The 19,204-nt window shown below is 43.2% G+C and overlaps 1 protein-coding gene across 3 annotated transcripts in view; it reads left to right on the top strand.

Annotated features, from left to right (window-relative positions):
• Window positions 1-544: 544 nt before the first annotated feature.
• RAVER2 (ribonucleoprotein, PTB binding 2) overlaps window positions 545-19,204 on the top strand; it is a 95,723-nt gene continuing 77,063 nt past the window's right edge. The window contains exons 1-2 of one of the 3 annotated variants that reach the window (XM_033916287.1): window positions 545-1,007; window positions 10,952-11,018. In XM_033916287.1, the coding sequence (XP_033772178.1) occupies window positions 744-1,007; window positions 10,952-11,018 (331 nt within the window). In that variant the 5' untranslated portion in view covers window positions 545-743. The remainder of the gene's footprint in view (window positions 1,008-10,951; window positions 11,019-19,204) is intronic. The other 2 variants (XM_033916286.1, XM_033916285.1) reach the window with 2 other exon arrangements.

The raw sequence follows: 19,204 nt of genomic DNA, 5'->3' as shown, positions 1-19,204 counted from the left end.
AAAACTAAGACCCGTAGGTCCTATGTGCTGACGTCAGGCAGGAAGGCACCTACACCACAGCACTTGCATGCTACGGGCACTGTCTTTAAAAAATTTAAAGTGACAGTGCACTTGGTAGTTTACATACCGAATCCTATGGATGTGTTCACCCATATGTGAGAATATTATTGTTATTTATATTTAATAAGCGGAGCTCTCTACAATCATATACCATATCAGCTTCATTCTGGCAAAGTGGATTGTAGGAAACAGTGCTACTTTTAAAAAATAAATATTTCGGGTATGAGATAGCACACATGTTCACATTTGCGGGCTAACTGTGCTCTTTTCGATTTAAATTGCAGTTAACTTTATCTCTTCCTGCCCGGGGAACGGTCACGGGTCTCTTGAAAGCGAACGTGTTACCCGTCTTCTACCCGTAATTCTCTCCCCTCCCCCCTCGCAGAACGCAGCGGAGTTGGATGAACTTGTTGTCCTGGTGAAGACACTCCCCGGCTGTATTTTTTTTTTTTTTATGCCAATGGGAAGAGGCCACACAACAGAAAGCTCCCAAATAACCCACCAATCGCAACTTTTTCACCGTGTGTATAGTATTGGAAAAGAGAAGGGGAGCCGCCGCGTCCCAGCGTCGAAGCTTCTTTAACGGACACGAGCGAGGGGGGGGGGATTGGTGAAGCGGGGCGTCGCGAGACGGACCCTTCTGGCCCGCCCCTTTCCCCCGCGCCGACTGACTAAGGCTTAAGATGGCGGCGCATTCTGCAGCGCCGTTCTCCAGCTGCTGCCCCGAAGCGGCCCCCGACGAGGAAAAGCAAGCTCCGTCGCCCCCGGAAAACCTCGACGAACAGCCGCCGCCGCCGCCTGCGACAGAGGGGGACGAGACGGGCCACCGTGGCTCTAACGAGCTGGACCCTATGGAAATCGCCCGCAGGCTGGAAAAGACGCGGTGGGAGTTGAGCAACAGGCGGAAAATCCTGATCAAAAACCTGCCGCAGGATAGCAGTAGCCAGGTAAGAACCGCATGCTTCCTGGTGGCAACCCAGGCAAGAGGGCTTGCAGATAGTAAAGATACGGAGGAGGAGAGGGGGGTTAATGAAAGATACCGTGAGGGTGGTGGAGGGCGGGAGGAAAAAAAGTCGGAGAGAGGAAGCGGGACTCAGCGCGGGGGTAGCGGAGAGGAGTATAGGGAAGGCTGACGCACAGTTGCAGTGCAACTTTATCAAGACGCTCGATGCAGTGGGAAAATCCCGTTCCTACGGAGTTTAGTGTTCGCGCAGGTTCTGCTTAGTTACGTTTTAAGAAGTCGGTTCTTTTGGAGGAGGGGAGAACAGAGCGTGCGACGTAGAGCGCACCACTTGCCGAGTTCCAAGGTGACGTCCTTGCTGGTCTGTGACGTCACACGGCGTAGCAAGATGTGGCCTTTGCGAGCTGTTGCTGCCTGTTAACCTGTTGCTGCCGTTGCGCTCTTAGGTGACACTTTTGTAATATCGCACGGGCGGATGTTGTAGTAGTATTAATGCTCCTGGAATAGCGATATCTCGGGTCTGTGACCCCCCCCCCCCCCCCAGCCCAACAAATTCTTCTAAGGCTGTGGTGCCCAATCACTTTTTTTTTTCTCCTTTCTTTTATTTTTCTTGACGGTAGCTTTTTTTTCCCTCGTCTTCTTTTGGTGAATATAATAACCAACCACGCTTAATTTTTCCTAATGTTTTAAATTTGGAATATTTCCAGCATAAGAAAACAAAGTAATGTTTTTTTAATGTATTTACAACTTTGTTTATTAAATAGTTCATCTTATTATGGACTTGGTGAATATTCTATGTTCTTCCTCGGGGGGATGAGCATTGGCTCTTTGAAAGCAACTATCTTAACATCTTCTACCCTGATCTCCTTGTAAGGAGCAACACAGATTTGGATGAACTTGTTGTTTTGGTATAGACACCCCCCTCCCCCAAGTGGGCAAATATTTAGTAACAGATCTTCATGTTATCTTGCAGCAGAGCCCATAGGCAACATGGGATGGGATTTAATGTACCACCTTTTTGTGGCTACAAATTACAGGCAGTTCCTGTTTTACGAACATCCGACTTACGTCGGACTCATACTTACGAACAGGGGTCCTATTCTACCTTTGGTGTCTCAACATTCCCCTCCTAGCTGAGTTCCCAACATGTCCCTCTCCCTCCCTCCATTCTGTTCTCCCTTCTGTGTTTACCTTCTGGCTGGCTCCTTCAAGCTCCTCCTTCCAGCTCTTTCCGCACAAAGCTGCGGGCAGCGGCTCATACGCATGTTCTACAGCTGAGCTGGAAGCTTTCCTTCTGACGTGGGATGAGCTTCCTCCGATGTCAGAGGGAAGACTTCCAGCTCAGCCGCTGCCCGCAGCTTTGTTTAGAGAAATGATTGTGGCTGGAAGGAAGATGGAGCTGGCTAGAAGATAAACACCCGTTGGAGGGAGGCACATACTTGGGGCACAGAATGGAGGGAGAGAGAGAGGGGCGTGTTGGGACGGGAGAGAGGGAGTACAAACTTTGGACGAAGGAAGGACTTTGGACAAAGGAAGGAAGGAAGAAGCATGAATTTGGGACATAGAATGGAGGGAGGGGAACATGAGTAAAAAATGGAGGGAGTGAGGGAAAGAGATGCTGAGGTGAGAGAGAATAGGGTAAATTGGGTGTCGGAGGGAAAGAAATGGTGCACATGGGGAAATGAAGAAAACAAATTGAGCATTGGGAGGGAGAGAGAATTATTGGACATAGTGGTGGGAGAGGAGTGAGGTAGAGATTAATTGGGATGAGAGGGAGTAATGTTGGATATGGCGGTGGAGAGGTAACAGTGGCATGGATGGAAAGGGATGCAAGAGGGGCCTCAAGGAGGTGAAGAAGTTGGGAAGAATACTAGGATCTGATTTACATACAAATGCAACTTTAAAACAGTTAAAAAAATGGAACTTGTTCTTAACCCGGGGACTACTGGTACCTGTAGTTTATATCTTATATACAGGTGAGGTACTTATTTTGTACCTGAGACGATAGAGCAGTGATTCTTAACCTTTTTGAGTCATGGACCTCTTTAAGAATCTGATGAAAGCTATGGACCCCTTCCCCAGAAATATTCACATAAGCACAACTTTGCATATAATGAATATAATGTACTTTACAAAAATGTTTTATTTATAACCTTTTCCAATTTTCAAGCACTACAATCTTGAAAGAGGAAAAAAAAAGAAACATGTAATTACATAAAAGTGCATACGTGGAAATACAATCAGCTATTTAGTCCACCAATATTGGAATCTAGAAAGGAAAATAAATTCCAATAAACTAAACGCAACTAGTCAAATTAGAGTGACAGCAACGGTTATCCATCCTACAGCCGGTTAACTGGTCATTTATCAAATGAATATAATGTACTTTATTTATAGAGATTTGATTGTCTCATACATATGACAAATACAAAGTAGTATTAAACTTTAAACAATCAAAAAAACCTTCCTTTTTTTGCAAAAAGTAATGGCTGCTCATTATAATTATGAAATACAATCCTCTTGTGCAAAGAAAAACAGATCGACTACATTTTCTACTATTATATCTACTCTCTCGTTATCTGCGAGAAAAAATTAATACCCTGTTTCCCCGAAAATAAGACCTATCCCGAAAATAAGCCCTAGCATGATTTTTAAAGATGTTCCTAATATAAGCCCTATCCCAAAAATAAGCCCTAGCTAAGATTGACCCATGAAGCCTGTCCCCAACACTCCCTGACTCCATCCTTGACGCTAGTGCTGCCTGATTTGCTGAAAAAATCGGACTCATCAATTCAGCAACCCCTGCTGCTTTAGGGGGCCTCGGAGCGGAGGTATGTCAGTCTCACGGTGAGAGGGTCAGTGGGGTTGTGCTGCACAAGGGTATGGGAAGGAAGGAGAGATAGAAAGATGCTGCACAAAGGGATGGGTGAGAGGGGAGGAAAGATGCTGCACAGGGGTGGGGGAGAAAGGAAAGAGGAAGAATTGGGGTGGAGGAGAGAAAGGGAGAGATGATTGTTGCATGAAAAAAATAAGATATCCCTGAAAGTAAGCCCTAATGTGTTTTTTGGACCCAAAATTAATATGACACTGTCTTATTTTCGGGGAAACGTAATACGGGGCTGTATAACGAATATCAGTGTTAACTTTTATCTGACCCTCATGGACCCCAGATTAAGAACCCCTGCAATAGAGGGTTAAATGACTTGGCCAGAATCATATGGACTTGAAGTGCCTGGTTCTCAGGGCACTGCACTAATTAGGCTACGCCTCCACACAACATGCACTAATCTTCAGTAAAAGACCACTTAAAAGGAAGATTGATATTAATGTAATCTGATTTTCTTTTTTTTTTCTTTAGAGTAAACATAACAATAAAACAGATCTAAAGCAAATACAATTAACAAAATAATATATTAAGGGCCCTCTTACAAAGCCACTGCGACTTTGTAAAAAGTGGCCCTAAATTAGAATATCAGAAGTCATCAGTAAGAGCCAATTAAAAGGCTGAATTAAGAAATATTTCAACAATTTAGAAAATCTCAAATAATCCTTTACTAAATTGCATTCACACTCATTGTTCTCATTTACAAATTGTTTTCTAGCAATCATTAAAGCCTCTAGTCTGCAAAATTTAGAGTGCAACAATTTGTTTCTGACCCTATACTTATTTCTGTATAGTTTTTGCAGAATTGGCAAAACTGAAAATGATTTCTATTGTGTGGTTGTGTAGTGCTGCATCTTCTAGTGAAGAAATAAATTATTTTCACTCTAGTTTCAGATATTTTTTTTTTTTTTTTTTTTTTACATCTGGCAGCCCTTTAAGGCCTTGGGGCACTTTACTCCTGCAGAGCAGCACGTACTTGGTAGTCTGTAGGTTTTCTTGGCATGCTAAGCATTGACTCGTGCAGAAAATGACTGGGCTTTCTTTCCGAGTTTACACAGTATCATTATTCAACACTATTGAGGATCGTTTTAAATTTGTTAATCTTTTTTTTTCTTTTCTTTTCTTTTATTTAATAATTTAAGTTGAGATGCTTCAAGATACCCATTTAGTTACAATTGACTTTTATGAAGAAACATTTTAAATTTCAAGGTTCAGGTTTATTGGTACTTGATATACTGCCCATTGAGCCTTTCAGAGCGGTTAATGATAATAATATAGTTAATAGAGAACAGAAAAGAAATATATAGGAAAGGGGAGTTTGAGAAATGTTATCTGGCCTTGTTCACAATATGAGGTTATTTTGCATTTCATCTGTTGTCTGAGTTCTGAGCCTGGGAAAAATTACAATTTGATATAGAAATGTTATGGATTTTAGCATTGGGGTACTGGCATCAGGGCCGGTCTAGCCATTATGCAAGACTAGGTGGTCACCTAGGGCAGCAGCTTCTGGGAATCGGTAAAGAGCAACTGCTGTCAAAATAAAGCAATAGATTTGACAGTCAGATAGACACAAAGAGCCATCGGGTAGGGCTGTAAATAATCCATGATTATACTCGCCTAGCTTTAGAAGGACATTTTCTGGATGCCGTGTTTTCTTTAATCATTGGCATATGTATAATGTAATACAGAAATACATTTTTAAAGACTTTGCTCATACCATCGCGACACAAGTTCAGACTCCTGATGCAGGCCCGTTTAGGGCGAAACATAATCATGTCGAGTCTTTCTATTCAATAAATGAGATTGAACACCACTCAGTCACCTTTGTTGTTTTTTCTACACTTACCTAGGGGGTCATTCCATGTGAAGAAGGATATGGAGTTACTCGAGAGAGTTCAGAGGAGAGCGACACATCTGATTAAAGGGATGGAAAACCTTTCATACGCTGAGAGATTGGAGAAACTGGGTCTCTTTTCCCTGGAGAAGAGGAGTCTTAGAGGAGATATGATAGAGACTTTCAAGATCATGAAGGACATAGAGAGAGTAGAGAGGGACAGATTCTTCAAACTTTCAAATAATAAAAGAACAAGAGGGTATTCAGAAAAGTTGAAAGGGGACAGATTCTGATATTGACGAAACCTCTTTCCGCCTGCTAGTACAATCCTCCATCCTTAGCATCCTGGACTACTGCAATATCATTTACCTGAGTTCCACAAAGAAAACCATAAGGAGACTTAAAACGATCCAGAACACCGCTGTCCGCCTCATTTTCGGCCTGAATAAATGGGAACATGTAACCCCTTTTTACCACAAACTTGATTGGTTACCATTAGAATCCAGAGTCCTATTCAAATTCGCCTGCTTCTGTTACAAAACAGTATTTGGCTTATCCCCTAACTACATCAACCCTCACTTCTATCTGAACCATAACAACAAGCACTCCCGCAGAATCCATCTGTTCGCCTTCCCCTCACTAAAACTATGTCACTCCAAAAGATTCCTTGACAAAACCTTCGCCTTCCAGGCCGCCAAACTGAACACATGGCTAGCCCAAATGGTCCTCGAGGCCCCCACCTACCTCGGATTTAGAAAATTACTTAAAACTCATCTATTCAATGGACGCGACCCTTAAATCGCTCCCTCAACGAACCGAAACCTACAACTCCCCCTCTTCTGTACTCACCCAACCTACATTCCCCTTTTTCCCCCTCCTTGACCTACTCCTTCCCTCTCTAGCCAACCTCAACTACTTCGTTGCTTGCAACTCTGTTTAATTGTCATGAACCACTTGTAACTTGACTAACAAATGTGAACCGCCTAGAACTCCCTGGGTATGGCGGTATACAAAAATAAAGTTATTATTATTATTATTAGATTCAAAATGAATGCTAGGAAATTTTTCTTTACCCAACGTGTGGTGGACAGGGGCAGAGTAATAGGGCAGAGTACGGTACTAGGGTTTAAGAAAGGATTGGACAATTTCCTGCTGGAAAAGAGGATAGAAGGGTATAGATAGAGGATTACTGCACAGGTCCTGGACCTGTTGGGCAACTGCATGAGCGGGCTGCTGGGCATGATGGACCCCAGGTCTGACCCAGCGGAGGCATTGCTTATGTTCTTATGTTCAAGTGGACCAATACTGAAAACTGCCCACGCTCGACCCCCTTGAAATCCAACCAAATTTTACAGGGGTGTTGTCTAAGGTCTCAAATGAAACTCTGCAAAATTTTTTGGATTTACTGTATCTCAATTTGGTCAGGAGCTAGGGGTAGTTGAACAAAAGCAATTGATCCACTCCCATGCATTGTGTGACCTAAAACGCCAACTTTGCTTAAGCACTGCAGCAGAAGGAAACTACCTAGGAGTCTGAAATTTTGCATTTTGGTACAACACCTTGGGGCAAGTTTCTGTGCCAAGTTTGAAATTTTTGCGAATGTGCTTTCATTTCTACAAGTCAGCAAATACCGTATTTTTCACTCCATTAGACGCTCCTGACCATAAGACGCACCCTAGATTTAGAGGAGGAAAACAAGAAAAAAACCATTCTGAACCAAATTCTCTTTGCCAAGCTCTGCACCCTGTCCCCTCTCCCTGCCAGGCTCTGTACCTTGTCCCCCCCCCCTCTGGTGGTCTAGTGGTAGGCCGGGACAGGGTAGGCAGGAACAGGGCAAGTAGGCAGGTAGAGACGGGACAGGGCAGGTAGGTAGGTAGGCAGGCAGGCAGGCCTCCCCCAGGCAGGCAGGCCTCCCCCCCCCCCTCAGGCAGGAAGCAGGAAAGCCCCAGCCTCTCCCTCCTCCCTATTTTTAATAAGGCAGGCAGGTCCCAGCCTCTCCCTCCTCTCTCCCTACCCCCCAGGCAGCAGGCAGGCCCCAGCCTCTTCTTCCTCACCCCCCCAGGCAGGCCCTTGCCATCTTCCTCTTCCCTGATGCCTCCCTTGCATTTTGGTGTTTTTTAACTTCTGGACATGGCGCCTCGCTGAGAGCGCCGCACAAGGCTGGCTGCCTGGTTTCCGCTGCTTCCTCCAAGAACTGCCAGCTGCCTCCTCTTCCATTCTCTCGCATAGTGGCGCACCAGGTTGACTGCCTGGTCCCGTGCTGCTTCCCGCGAGAACTGGGTGAGAATGTCTATCTAAAAAGGTGGATGAATAATCTTGAAAGATCTTAATAGACACAGTTTCATAAAGCACATCTGTTGTACGGGCTCTATACACTCATCAAATCCACTTTGTGCATATAATTAAAGATCTTGGCAATAACCATGCAGGGCCAGACTGATCCTTCCTGTTTGCGGCCGAAATGATGGGTCTGCTCGATTTTGAAACAGTTCCGAGCGATTCTTTACGGGCTACGCCAACATTCCAAAACTCGAGAAAGTTGCTGATTTGGCATCGTTTCAGGAAAACCAACAAAGCGCAGATTGTTGCATCTCAACCTGTTCTCCAGGTCATCTGCATAGAAGGCACGGTGAGCCAGCATATCTGCATGCTGTTTCTCTACCGAAGGAACTGAGGCTTCCAGGGCAGACACCCTCCCTTCAAGTGTTGTGATTCTCTGAGGTTTCAAGACTCCAATGTGGTGAGTTGTCCAGAAAGCTTGTCCAATCTCGGTTTCAAGGCCTGAACCACAGCACCGGTAAGTTGAACAATGTGTGCCACAGCCAAAGGCATCATAGACTGTATGGCTTCCTCTGCGACAGAATCCTAATGCAGCCTCATCTTCTGTTTATCTTTTTTCTGTTTGGAAGCCATCCCAGCTACCGATTTTGTAAGAAATCTGTCCATATAGGTGTGCCCAAGAGCACCAAAGTTACAAATGCTGCTGATGGAAGAATTAAAAGAAGAAATTCAATAGATGGGGCAGGGAGCCCAGGAGACAGACAGAAAGCAACCTGCCTTGCTCAGCTTATCACATTAGCTCCCGCAACTGAATAATTATCATAGTTTGGAAATTAACTACTTCTACCTCTCCTGCTTTAGTTTTTTTTCTCGGCTAGTTCTTTTGTATTTTTCCTTTTCTTTATGTTAACTGAGTCGAGCTCCAAATTGGCTGATGACCGACCCGGCTTATAAAACTAAGTTTTAGTTTAGTTTATATAGGGAAGACGCATCTTTAATCTGTGATAAGGTGGATGCATTATGTAACATTACCTAGAGATTACCTATCTTTTTGGTTGCATGGGAAAGGGTCACCAAATGAGGTCTTCCTGCTGGATGACAGTGAAATTTAAATTCAAAGTAAAGTTCATATATTACTCATTTAGTTAAGCTTTTTATCCTTAGAATATGAACTGTCTTAAGCAGCAGCAAAACCCTGCAGGTTAGGGACAGTTTTAGCTGTAGTTCCTAATGCAGAAAAAATATCTCTAGTAGTATTCTTTACATTAGCCATCTGATTGTTTACAGAGCTGTGAACCTGTTTAAACCTCTAGGGAATATTTGCCTGTAAAGACCTATTGTAAAGAATGGTATTGCATTTTTATTCACTTGATATGTGATAGCTGTGTAACAAGAGAATGGCATGCTAACTAGGAATACACCTGGGCCTGCATAGAGAATGACACGGGGCCACATTTTCCCCTGTCACACGGGAACTAATTTTCCCGTCCCGTTTCCGCGAGTTCTTTTTCTGTCCCTGCTACATTCTTGCAAGCTCCATCCTCATCTGCACAAGTCTCAAACATTTTATGTTCAAATATGTTTTATTAAATTTCCAACAAAGTACTAGAAAAATATACAGAAATGTACATCAAAATCTCCCACATGTGCACAAATTATTCCCCCCCTAAGCCCCCTCCCCCACCTGTAGTGAAATAAAGTCCAGTAACATCTCAGGAAGCATGCGATCATCGTCACACGTTCAATAATCTACTTCGAGCATGGGGAGTAAAGTCCATCCAGAAACGTTCCCAAGTCTGACAGAAGCGGCGGCCCGGACCATGGTCCAGATCCCCAACCGGTCTCCTCTCTAAAGTGGTGTGTGTATGATCATCAAGGATCTCCATTGAGTATAAGAGGGCGGGTCCCGGGACAATCAGTTAGTCAATATAGCTTTTTTTCCCATAAAGGCTGTCATCCCTTTAGGTTTTGTCGACGCTATGTTATAATAGCCAAATAGTGCTCTTGGCATAGGAGACTATCGCCTACCCCAGATGGTTGTGGTATATTGTCCAAGTCTATGCCAGAACTGCAGAATATGGGGGCAAGTCCAGAGCATGTGTCCCAAGGAGGCATGTGCTTGATCACATTTCGGACAATTATGGTGAGGAGTGATTCCCATCCGGGATGCTCGCTCAGGTGATATATATAGTCTCAAAACAATCTTCAATTGTAATTCCCAGTGGGTAACATTAGAGGATATCGTCTTGATATTTTTTTAACACTCGTTACACCTGCTGTGCTGTCAAAGAGCATTGCAAATCTTCTGCCCAGGACGCTGCCAAAATGTCCAAATTTGGCCCCGGTTGGCAATCCCTGAGGCTGAGAAGGTGAAAGCGAAGCGGTATCCTCTGTTGCGCTGAGAGACTAAAAAGTTCAGAAAGTGTTTCAGTCTCTAAAATCATAAGTGTTTGAGACTTTTACAGTTAAGGCAGAGCTTAAGAGAATGGGGCAGGGACAGCGACTAAACTCGTGGGGATAGGATGGGAAAATTGAATTCCTGCAGGGACGGGGGCAAATTTGTTTCCGTGTCATTCTCTAGCCCAGCACATACACAGGCAGGAGGGAATTTTGCTCGCAAAGTTCTGAAAAGCTTCCCTCATAATCGGGAAGGGGGAAGGTTAAAGTATACCCTATGCAACCATTTATATTTTCTTTCTTGCTGCATGAGATTAAGGTTAAATCCCATTTGGGTCTTTATCTGCCGTCATCTACTATGTTACTTTGTATCCAGTTATTCTAATTTGGATTTACGTTGCCCAAGATTGTAGAGGCTACATTTTCCTGCTATACCACTGAACATGCTGCAAATAAAATGCATTACTTTTCTCACTGCTGGTAATCAAATGCAAGTAAGTATTTAGCCGCTATTGTAATGTTTGTTTTTTTTCAGGAGGTCCATGATCTGTTGAAGGACTATGAATTAAAATACTGTTATGTGGACAGAAATAAAAGAACAGGTAAGAATTTCTAAATTCTAATAGCTCTGACTAAAGTGAATTTTGATAGAGAAGTTATTTATGATTAGATTTTTATGAAAGGGCTCTTATGATTTTACACCAGCTAAGCAGTTAACTTAATTTTTTTTACATATTCTACTAGAGTATAGGAGATATGATTTCTGATTTAAGGCGTTAAACAATAAAGGCTGATACTACTATTAATTATTTCTTTAGCGCTACCAGAGGTACGCAGCACTGCAGAGTCGCAAAGAATAAGAAAATACACCGATACAAAAAAAAGTGTTTATTAAACACTGGAAAAGTACTATTCTGTAGTATTCTCTCACCAGACCTCCACTGGTTTATCTTGTATTCACTCAATCTGTGTTTCTTTTTCTAAGCTAACTCTTCATGAGTGACATGCATGTACATATTTTGGTGACGAGATAATCGCGCGCCAGACACCAAGCCAGCGCTGACAATTCGGCGCAAGAAAGAAGTGCGCCGCAGGAAAACTTCATTTTTAAAGAGCTCCGATGGGGTGTGAGTGGGGAACTCCCCCAACTTTACTGCATCGTGTTCGCATTGGGAGGGGGTGTGGGGGGTAAAACCCCCCACATTATAGAGAAAACTGAACTTTTCCCGAAAAAAATTGGAAAAAGTTCAGTTTTCTCTATAATGGAGGGTTCCAACCCCCCCAACAGCAACGCGAACACTATGCAGTAAAGTGTGTGTGTGTGTTTATACTAGTCCAAGCAAGTGGGTCGTGTCCATTCCCAGCCAGTACAGGATGGTAGAGAGGGGATTTAATCCCCCTTCCCCCACTGGTGAGCTTGCTGCAGTGTGCAAAGAAAAGGGTGATTAGCCTCTGTTCTTTTCCCTTTTGATTGGAGCTAGGAAATAGCTAACAATAAAATATAGATGTTCGCAGGGTGCCCTTGTGATACCTGGAGGTGACTAACTCCTTTAGATGGTTGGATCACCTTTTTGTCTTTGGCACAAAGGTCTGCAGAGGGTAGGCAGTTGGCCACTGCCTTCAAGGGAAGGATTTAAGTTATTGTAGAAGGCGCCTCCATTTTGTGGGATAAGTTTGTGTCAAGAGTTGCTTCCTGCACCTCTGTGGAGTAAGGTCTCATTTTAGGCAGCGGGCCAATTAGTTACTCTGGAGGGCATTTGCCAGGCAGTGAAGCAGTCCAGGTTACATTCCTTTCAGTGCTTTTCTAGAGTTGAAAGTGGTACTGGAGGACTGGAGAAGGACAGATGAGGTCCCTTGTCACAAAAGTGGAAGTAAGGGAGAAGTAAGTCTGACTTCTGTGGTAATAAAATTAATGGAAACACTTTTAAAATGGAGAATAATGCAGTTTCTGGAATCCAGTGGATTACTACTACTATTTCTTATAGGACCTAAGGTAACATGGATTCACTAGAGGCAGGTCTTGCCCAAATCTGATCAGTTTCTTAGACTGGATAACCACAAAACTGGACAGAAGGAGTGTGCTAGATGTGGTGTATTTAGCTTTTAGCAAAGCCTTTGACAGTGTTCCACACAAGCATTTAATAAATTGAGTGCCCTGGGTATGGACTCCAAAGTGAAAGACTGGATGAAAAACTGAATAAGTGGAAGGTGACAGAGGGTCGTGGTCAGTGAAGATTCCTCTGAGGAAAGGGATGTTACCAGTGGTGTGCCTCGAGGTTCAGTTTTTGTGCCTGTTCTTCTTTACATTTTTTGTTAGCGATATTTCTGAGGGACTGTCGTGGAAAATTTGCCTTTTTTGGATGATACCAAAATCCTCTAGAGTAGACACCCCTGATGGTGTGGATAACATGAGGATTTATCTAGTGAAGCTTGAAGTATGGTTTGAAATTTGGCAGCTAAAATTTAATGCTAAGAAATGTAAGGTCATGCATTTGGTCTGCAAAAACCCCAGGGAACAGTACAGTTAGGGGGTGAAGAACCTTTGGGCATGAAAGAGGAGTGGAACTTGGATGTGATGATCTTAAGGTGGGCAAACAGGTTGAAAACTCAATTGTGGAAGCTAGGGATACTTGGATGCATAGGGAAAGGTATGGCCAGTAGGAAAAAGGAGATATTAATGCCCCTGTGTAAGACTCTGAGACTTCATTTAGAATATTGTGTACAATTCTGAAGACCACACCTTCAAAAAGATATAAATAGGATGCAACTGATCCAGAAGAAGGCTACTAAAATGGTTGGTGGCCTTCATAAGGTGTATAGGGACAGACTTAAAGATCTCACTATGTATACTTTGGAGGAAACGCAGGAGAGGGGAATATGATAGACGCGAAAATACCTATGGGCATAAATAGGCATGGCCAGTCTCGGTTGAAAGGAAATTCCAGGGTGAGGGGGCATGGAATGAAGTTAGGTGATAAGCTCAGGTGTAATCCAAGGAAATACTTTTTATGTTTTAAATGATTTATTTATTGAGCCAACAGAAAGCACAGATACACATAGTCAGCTCAAAGAGAACAAATTTTCAATTATACAAACCTCCTTTCTTCTCCCCTTCTGGAGTCTCTCCCCCCCCCAATCATAAAGGCAAGTACACTGGAAGATGATAAAGGAACAGGAATAGCAGTACCATACAATCAGCAATTCAAGATGCGACTTCTGGCGAGGGCATCATAGTAGTCCAGAAAGGTTCCCATGTAGTGAACTTCAATCCCCGCAGAGTAAAGAGGTCAGACGTCCCGACGTTCCTAGGTCAGCAAAATAATCATCTGAGTCCTCCATCCTGCTCCAGCCATTTAAGTAAGATACATTTTAAACCAGTCAAAATGGACATGTGAATAAGAAAGCTGGGCACGATCATAAAAACGTTGAATTAGTCAAATATATTTAATCTCATCCCAACGTAGTAAGTACAAAGGAAGAACTTGAAACATAAAGCCAGGAGGGTATCACAAACATGTTAACGCAACTCTACCCAATAAAGAAAGAGGATAGACATGCCACAACCGCAATTTAGTTGACAAGGAACGTAGCAGCGAATCCACATTTAGAGCGTATAAGGTGGAAAGATCAAAGGAAATAACCACACCTAAATATTTAAAGGATGCCATCAACCCACTGGTGACAGATAGAAGGATGAGACAGCAAGGCAACTGATTTATCCAAGTTGATAGATAGATCTGAGTAAAACCCATATTCAGCGGTAAGATCCAGAGCTGTCGCAAGAGAGTGAGCCAGGTTAGTTAAGAAAAGCATTAAGTCATCTGCAAAAGCCAATGTTTTGAGTTCCTGACCTGCTATTCTCAACCCTGCCGAAGAGTGCACAGCAAGAGCTCTAAAGTCAGAATGAAAAGCTAAGGGGAACTGGCGCGTACCACGTCTAATTGGAAAGGTATCTGAAAGGCTCCCATTAACCAAAAGGGAGGCCATTGGATTGGCATAGAGAGTGCTAATGGCAGCACGATAAAATCCAGAAACACCGATATAATCCAATGTATGAAAGGCCACAAAACATTGTCAAATGACTTGGCCGCATCAAAGCTTGCCAACAAAGTCGGGATGTCGGCATATTGAACATGAGCAAAGTACAGTAATATTTTATGGACATTTAATACCGATTTCCTCCCACCTGATCCCCCATGGAGTAAAAAAGCTTGAGATCAACATTGATCAGTGAAATTGGGCGATAGGAGCCAGGTAAATCAGCCGGTTTACTTGGTTTAAGAAGCAAAGCTATTGAATCGTCGTTGACAAAATGCGGAAAGGCACCCTTCTACACAGCGATATTATAGTAGGCAAGCAGGGGACTGCACAATTGAGTATCTAGTAAATGGTAAAATTCCCCGGAAAACCCATCCGGGCCGGGAGCCTTGCCAGCCTTACTGGCTTTAATGGCCCTCTGCAGCTCAACCGCCTGTAAAGGCCTATTTAGGTGACAAATTTTATCAACCTCCTGCAAATGTGTCATCCCCGACAGAGCCAAATAATCATTTACCATAGCAGATGGGAAGTCAGGGGTATCACCATACTGAGAAGTAAAGTGATTTTTTAAAACATGAGCTATGTCTTCTGTTTTAGAGACCACCACACCCCCAAATGAGCATATGGCCAAAATAGTTTTCTTGCCTGCATGAGTATCTACCAATTTGGCTAACAGCCTACCTGGCTTATTGCCATAGCACTGATATTGATACTTGCGGTAAGAGGACCACCTTTGATTACGAGAATGCAGCAGTGAATTAAGTGCTGTCTGAGCAGATAAATACTGTTCCCTAGTAGCCGCCAATAGGCAGGCCATGTGCGCCCTCTTAGCTAACTTCAATGCCCGTTCTAAAGTAATAATTGCTTTATTAAGTTTCCGAATTCAGGTGCAGGTGTATGCTAATATATGGCCCCGTAGGATGGATTTGGCAGAACAGAAGTGGGTCATTCTGATACTGCGCATGGTGATGAACATAGTTTTCCCTCTGATCTAACAGGAATTTTTTAAAATCGGGATCCTGACTTAAATAAGCAGGAAAATGCCAATGACTTGAACAAACATAGCGGGCATCTAATTGAATATCAACCTACACAGGAGCATAGTCTGATATATGAACAGAACCCACCTGAGCTGCCTAACCTGCAAAAACCGTGAGGAAGACAAAAGCACCTAAGATGAGCCCATGAGCCTGGGACAAATGTGTATAATCTCATGCTTTGGGTTGTAGCAGCCGCCAAGGATCTATTGGATCTAGTGTAGAGCAGAAATTTTGAAGCAGAAGACCCTTGAGACCTAGGGAAGTCTTCAGGCATGAGGATTTATCAATGTCCAGGTACATGACCAAGTTAACATCCCCCAACAGTAGCAAGGGATCATTAGGATGTTGAGATCGAAGTGCAATCAAGCTTTGATAAAAGGGCAGTTCAGCCGAATTGGGCCCATACACCACTAAAAGTAAATAGCGCAAATCCCCCACCTGTAAACACAATAGCAAGTATCTGCCAGCTGTATCTTTATCCAAGATCTGAACTCTAATGGTTGGAAGACATACTAATGAGAGCCACAACTCCATCATGGCCACCTGTGGAGGACGAGAAAAAGACCTCTCCCACCCACGATCTCTGCAACTTAAGGTGCTCATCATCTGTCAGCCTGGTCTCCTAGAGACACGGAATATCGGCTTTGGTGTGCTGCAGTGCTATAAGAATTTTCTGCCTCTTTATAGGAGAGGTAATACCTCTCACATTCCAGGAGACCAACCTAAAGAAGGTGCCCAGCATTTGACCAAAGGAATGTACTCAGAAAAAGCAAAACAAGAACATGCCTTGGAAGCCCAGCCTCCCCCAGGGCAAAACAGTGACAAGTAACACAGAATACACAATACACCTTCCAGTAGTACAGAAAATACAAAGTAAATCTTTCCAGATTGACTATCCCAGCGCCTAGTAGGGACTCCGGAAGACCCATCCTCCTACACCCAAGAACCTCCCAACATTCCACCGGCAACAACAGATACGCTTCCCACCCAACTCCCCCACACCCCTCAACCAGTCCCTAATATCCCCTCAACAACTACACCCATCAGTAGGTCCCACATCCCATTGGATCCCATGGATCCACCCAACTCAAACTCCCCCCAGTTTCTATATCCACAAAGAGATACCACATCTTCGTGGAATCTTAGGAAATGGGCCCACACTAGTAACAGCAATGTGAATTCAAAAGATTAGTCAAAAAAAAAAAGAACAAAAGTTCAAAATATCACGAGAACACAGGAAATAATAGCAGATTAAGAAACCAGCAGCTCCAAGACTAGCACATGGGAGCTACTAAAAACCACCAGAGTCCAGCATTATTCAAACCAGGGATTATTCCCAACAAGCATGGCAGAGGTCACTTCATCAGGTAAGTTGCACCATAAAGGCCTGGGCAGTGTCCACCGTGTCAAAGGACTGTCATACCTCATTGGAAGGAAATACCGGTTTGTCCATAAATCAGTCCAAAACTGTGCAATGGTTGGACAAGTTAACCAACAATGCAGATATATTTTTTCCTCGGCACCATACTTCAAACAGGCTGTGTACCCACCCAGGTGCATATCTGTATAGCATCTTATAGTTTAGTTCACACATCATCCGCTTTCTTCCAAATCCTCTCCACCCCTCCCCCTCTCTAGAAATTCTCTTGGTTTATAAACTGATGCTAAACTGCAGTGAAAGAATGGAACCAAATAAACTTAGCTTTGCTAGGTACTTGGGATCTGGATGGTCTGGAGTGAGATTCTGAAAATGGCAAGGATCAAGTACATCATACCTTATGCTATGAGTGTATCTTGTTGGGCAGACTTGATGGATCATATGGATCTTTATCTGCCATCATCTACTATGTCTCTTCTCTTTAGCGGGTTAAAAAGGGGCCTTTTCTTACTTTTTTTTCTCCCTAATTTTTCATAATTCCATCCAATTAATCCCTTAAGTAGTTCATCTTGTGGCCAGTATTGAGCAGATTCTGATGTCAAATTTGTAGTTACTGCTCTAAATATGAAGAAGGTTATGGGATAATGTTAAGTCTCTTATGTTAGACATGATAGGAGACTGGAAGTCGGTGGTAGTTAAACAGAAATGGAGAAACGGGTCAAAACATTTTGTGTGTGAGAAGTCCTGAACTATTTGTAGTCTTTTCAGATGAGAAGTGGTAATGCCTTTGTAAGCAACACTATAATAGTTGATGCGAGTAACGCTGTATGAGCATCATCATCTTTGTAGTTTTTAACAATGGCTGGAACCCAGAACGGAGAACTCCCCTGCACACGACTGTCAGCTGTGCCAGTCCCCCAATCACGGAAAAGGAAGTTGACGTCAGAGGAGGCATTGCCAACTGAGCCAGTAGCTGGTCACAGGTGGACTGCAGACCACTCCAGCATCCCTGAGCTCCCTGTACTTGAGGTAGACCGCTACTGAGGGATGGAATGGACTAAGTACTTTATTGACTAGAAATGCTTATTTAGGGCAGTGGTAGGCAAATTCATTAGTCAAGAGCCAAAGATCAGCAGTACAACGATTAAAGATTTCTTTTGTGAGCCATATCCCGTACCTGCTTGTGCTACGATGGCTACGTCAACCCAATTGACACTCCACTCCCCCACACGTAATCAATCGATTCGTGGCAGAGCCTAGAGAATGACAATGGGGAAAAAATTTGGCTTAGTCCACATTCTGTCCCCGCGAGCTCAGTCTGCCTCCCCGCAATCCATCTGATCCCATCCACACAAGCCTCGAATAGTTTTATACTGAACTTATTATATTAAAATATAAAAAGATATAAAAAGAAACAATATTCTGTATAATTGTCAATTTATAAATCAGTGTCTTCTCCCCACTCTCTCTTCCCCATTTCCCTTCAGCGTCCTCAGCCCACTCTCTCTCCACTTCCCTTCAGTGCACACACATAAAAACAAGCAAGCAATTTTATATCCTTTTCATTCATAGAAATTAAAGTCTAAATAATGCCAGTCACATAACAAAACATGATTTTACAAAAATAATTCCCTGCACAGTCAAGCCTGCAAGGATTACTAGATGTCTTTCAGCATCTCTCTTCCCTCCTGTCCCCTTACCTTCGTGGCCAAGTCAAAATGATCTACCAACAATAAAATTTTAAAAAACACAAAGCACACTGTACGCAAAGAAAATGTTAATTATCATTTATATTCCGTGGGTTTTCAAAGAGGTCAAGGCAGATGACTTTATGCAATGTCACCTCAGTAACAATTATACAAAAATAGACAAATACACCCCCTACCTTTTTTATTAAACTGTGATAGCAGTTTTTAGCGCAGGGAGCTGTGCTGAATGCCCTGTGCTGCTCTTGATGCTCATAGGCTCCCTGTGCTAAAAGCCGCTATTGCGGTTTAGTAAAAGGGGGCCATAGTGCAAAATATAGACAGCAGATATAAATTCTCAAAACGGACATATTTTGATCACTAAATTGATGAAATTACCAGACAACAAAAGGTAGGAAAAATGATTTTATTTTCAGTCTCTGGTTGCACTTTATTCTTCTGACTGTGCATCCAATATTTCTTCCCTTCTTTCAGCCTCCTATATGCTTCCTCTCCTCCAGACCTCATTTCCTCCACCAACTTTTTCTTTCTTTCACCCTGCCCCTTTCCTTCTTTCTTCCTCTCTCCATGACCATGCCCCCTTTCTTTCTGTATGTCTGTCTTTCTGTCCCGTCTCCTTCCTTTCT

The sequence above is a fragment of the Geotrypetes seraphini genome, chromosome 12 (genome assembly GCF_902459505.1).
Source record: "Geotrypetes seraphini chromosome 12, aGeoSer1.1, whole genome shotgun sequence".
Classification (NCBI taxonomy): Eukaryota; Metazoa; Chordata; class Amphibia; order Gymnophiona; family Dermophiidae; genus Geotrypetes; species Geotrypetes seraphini.
This window is presented reverse-complemented; position numbering and strand designations above follow the sequence as displayed.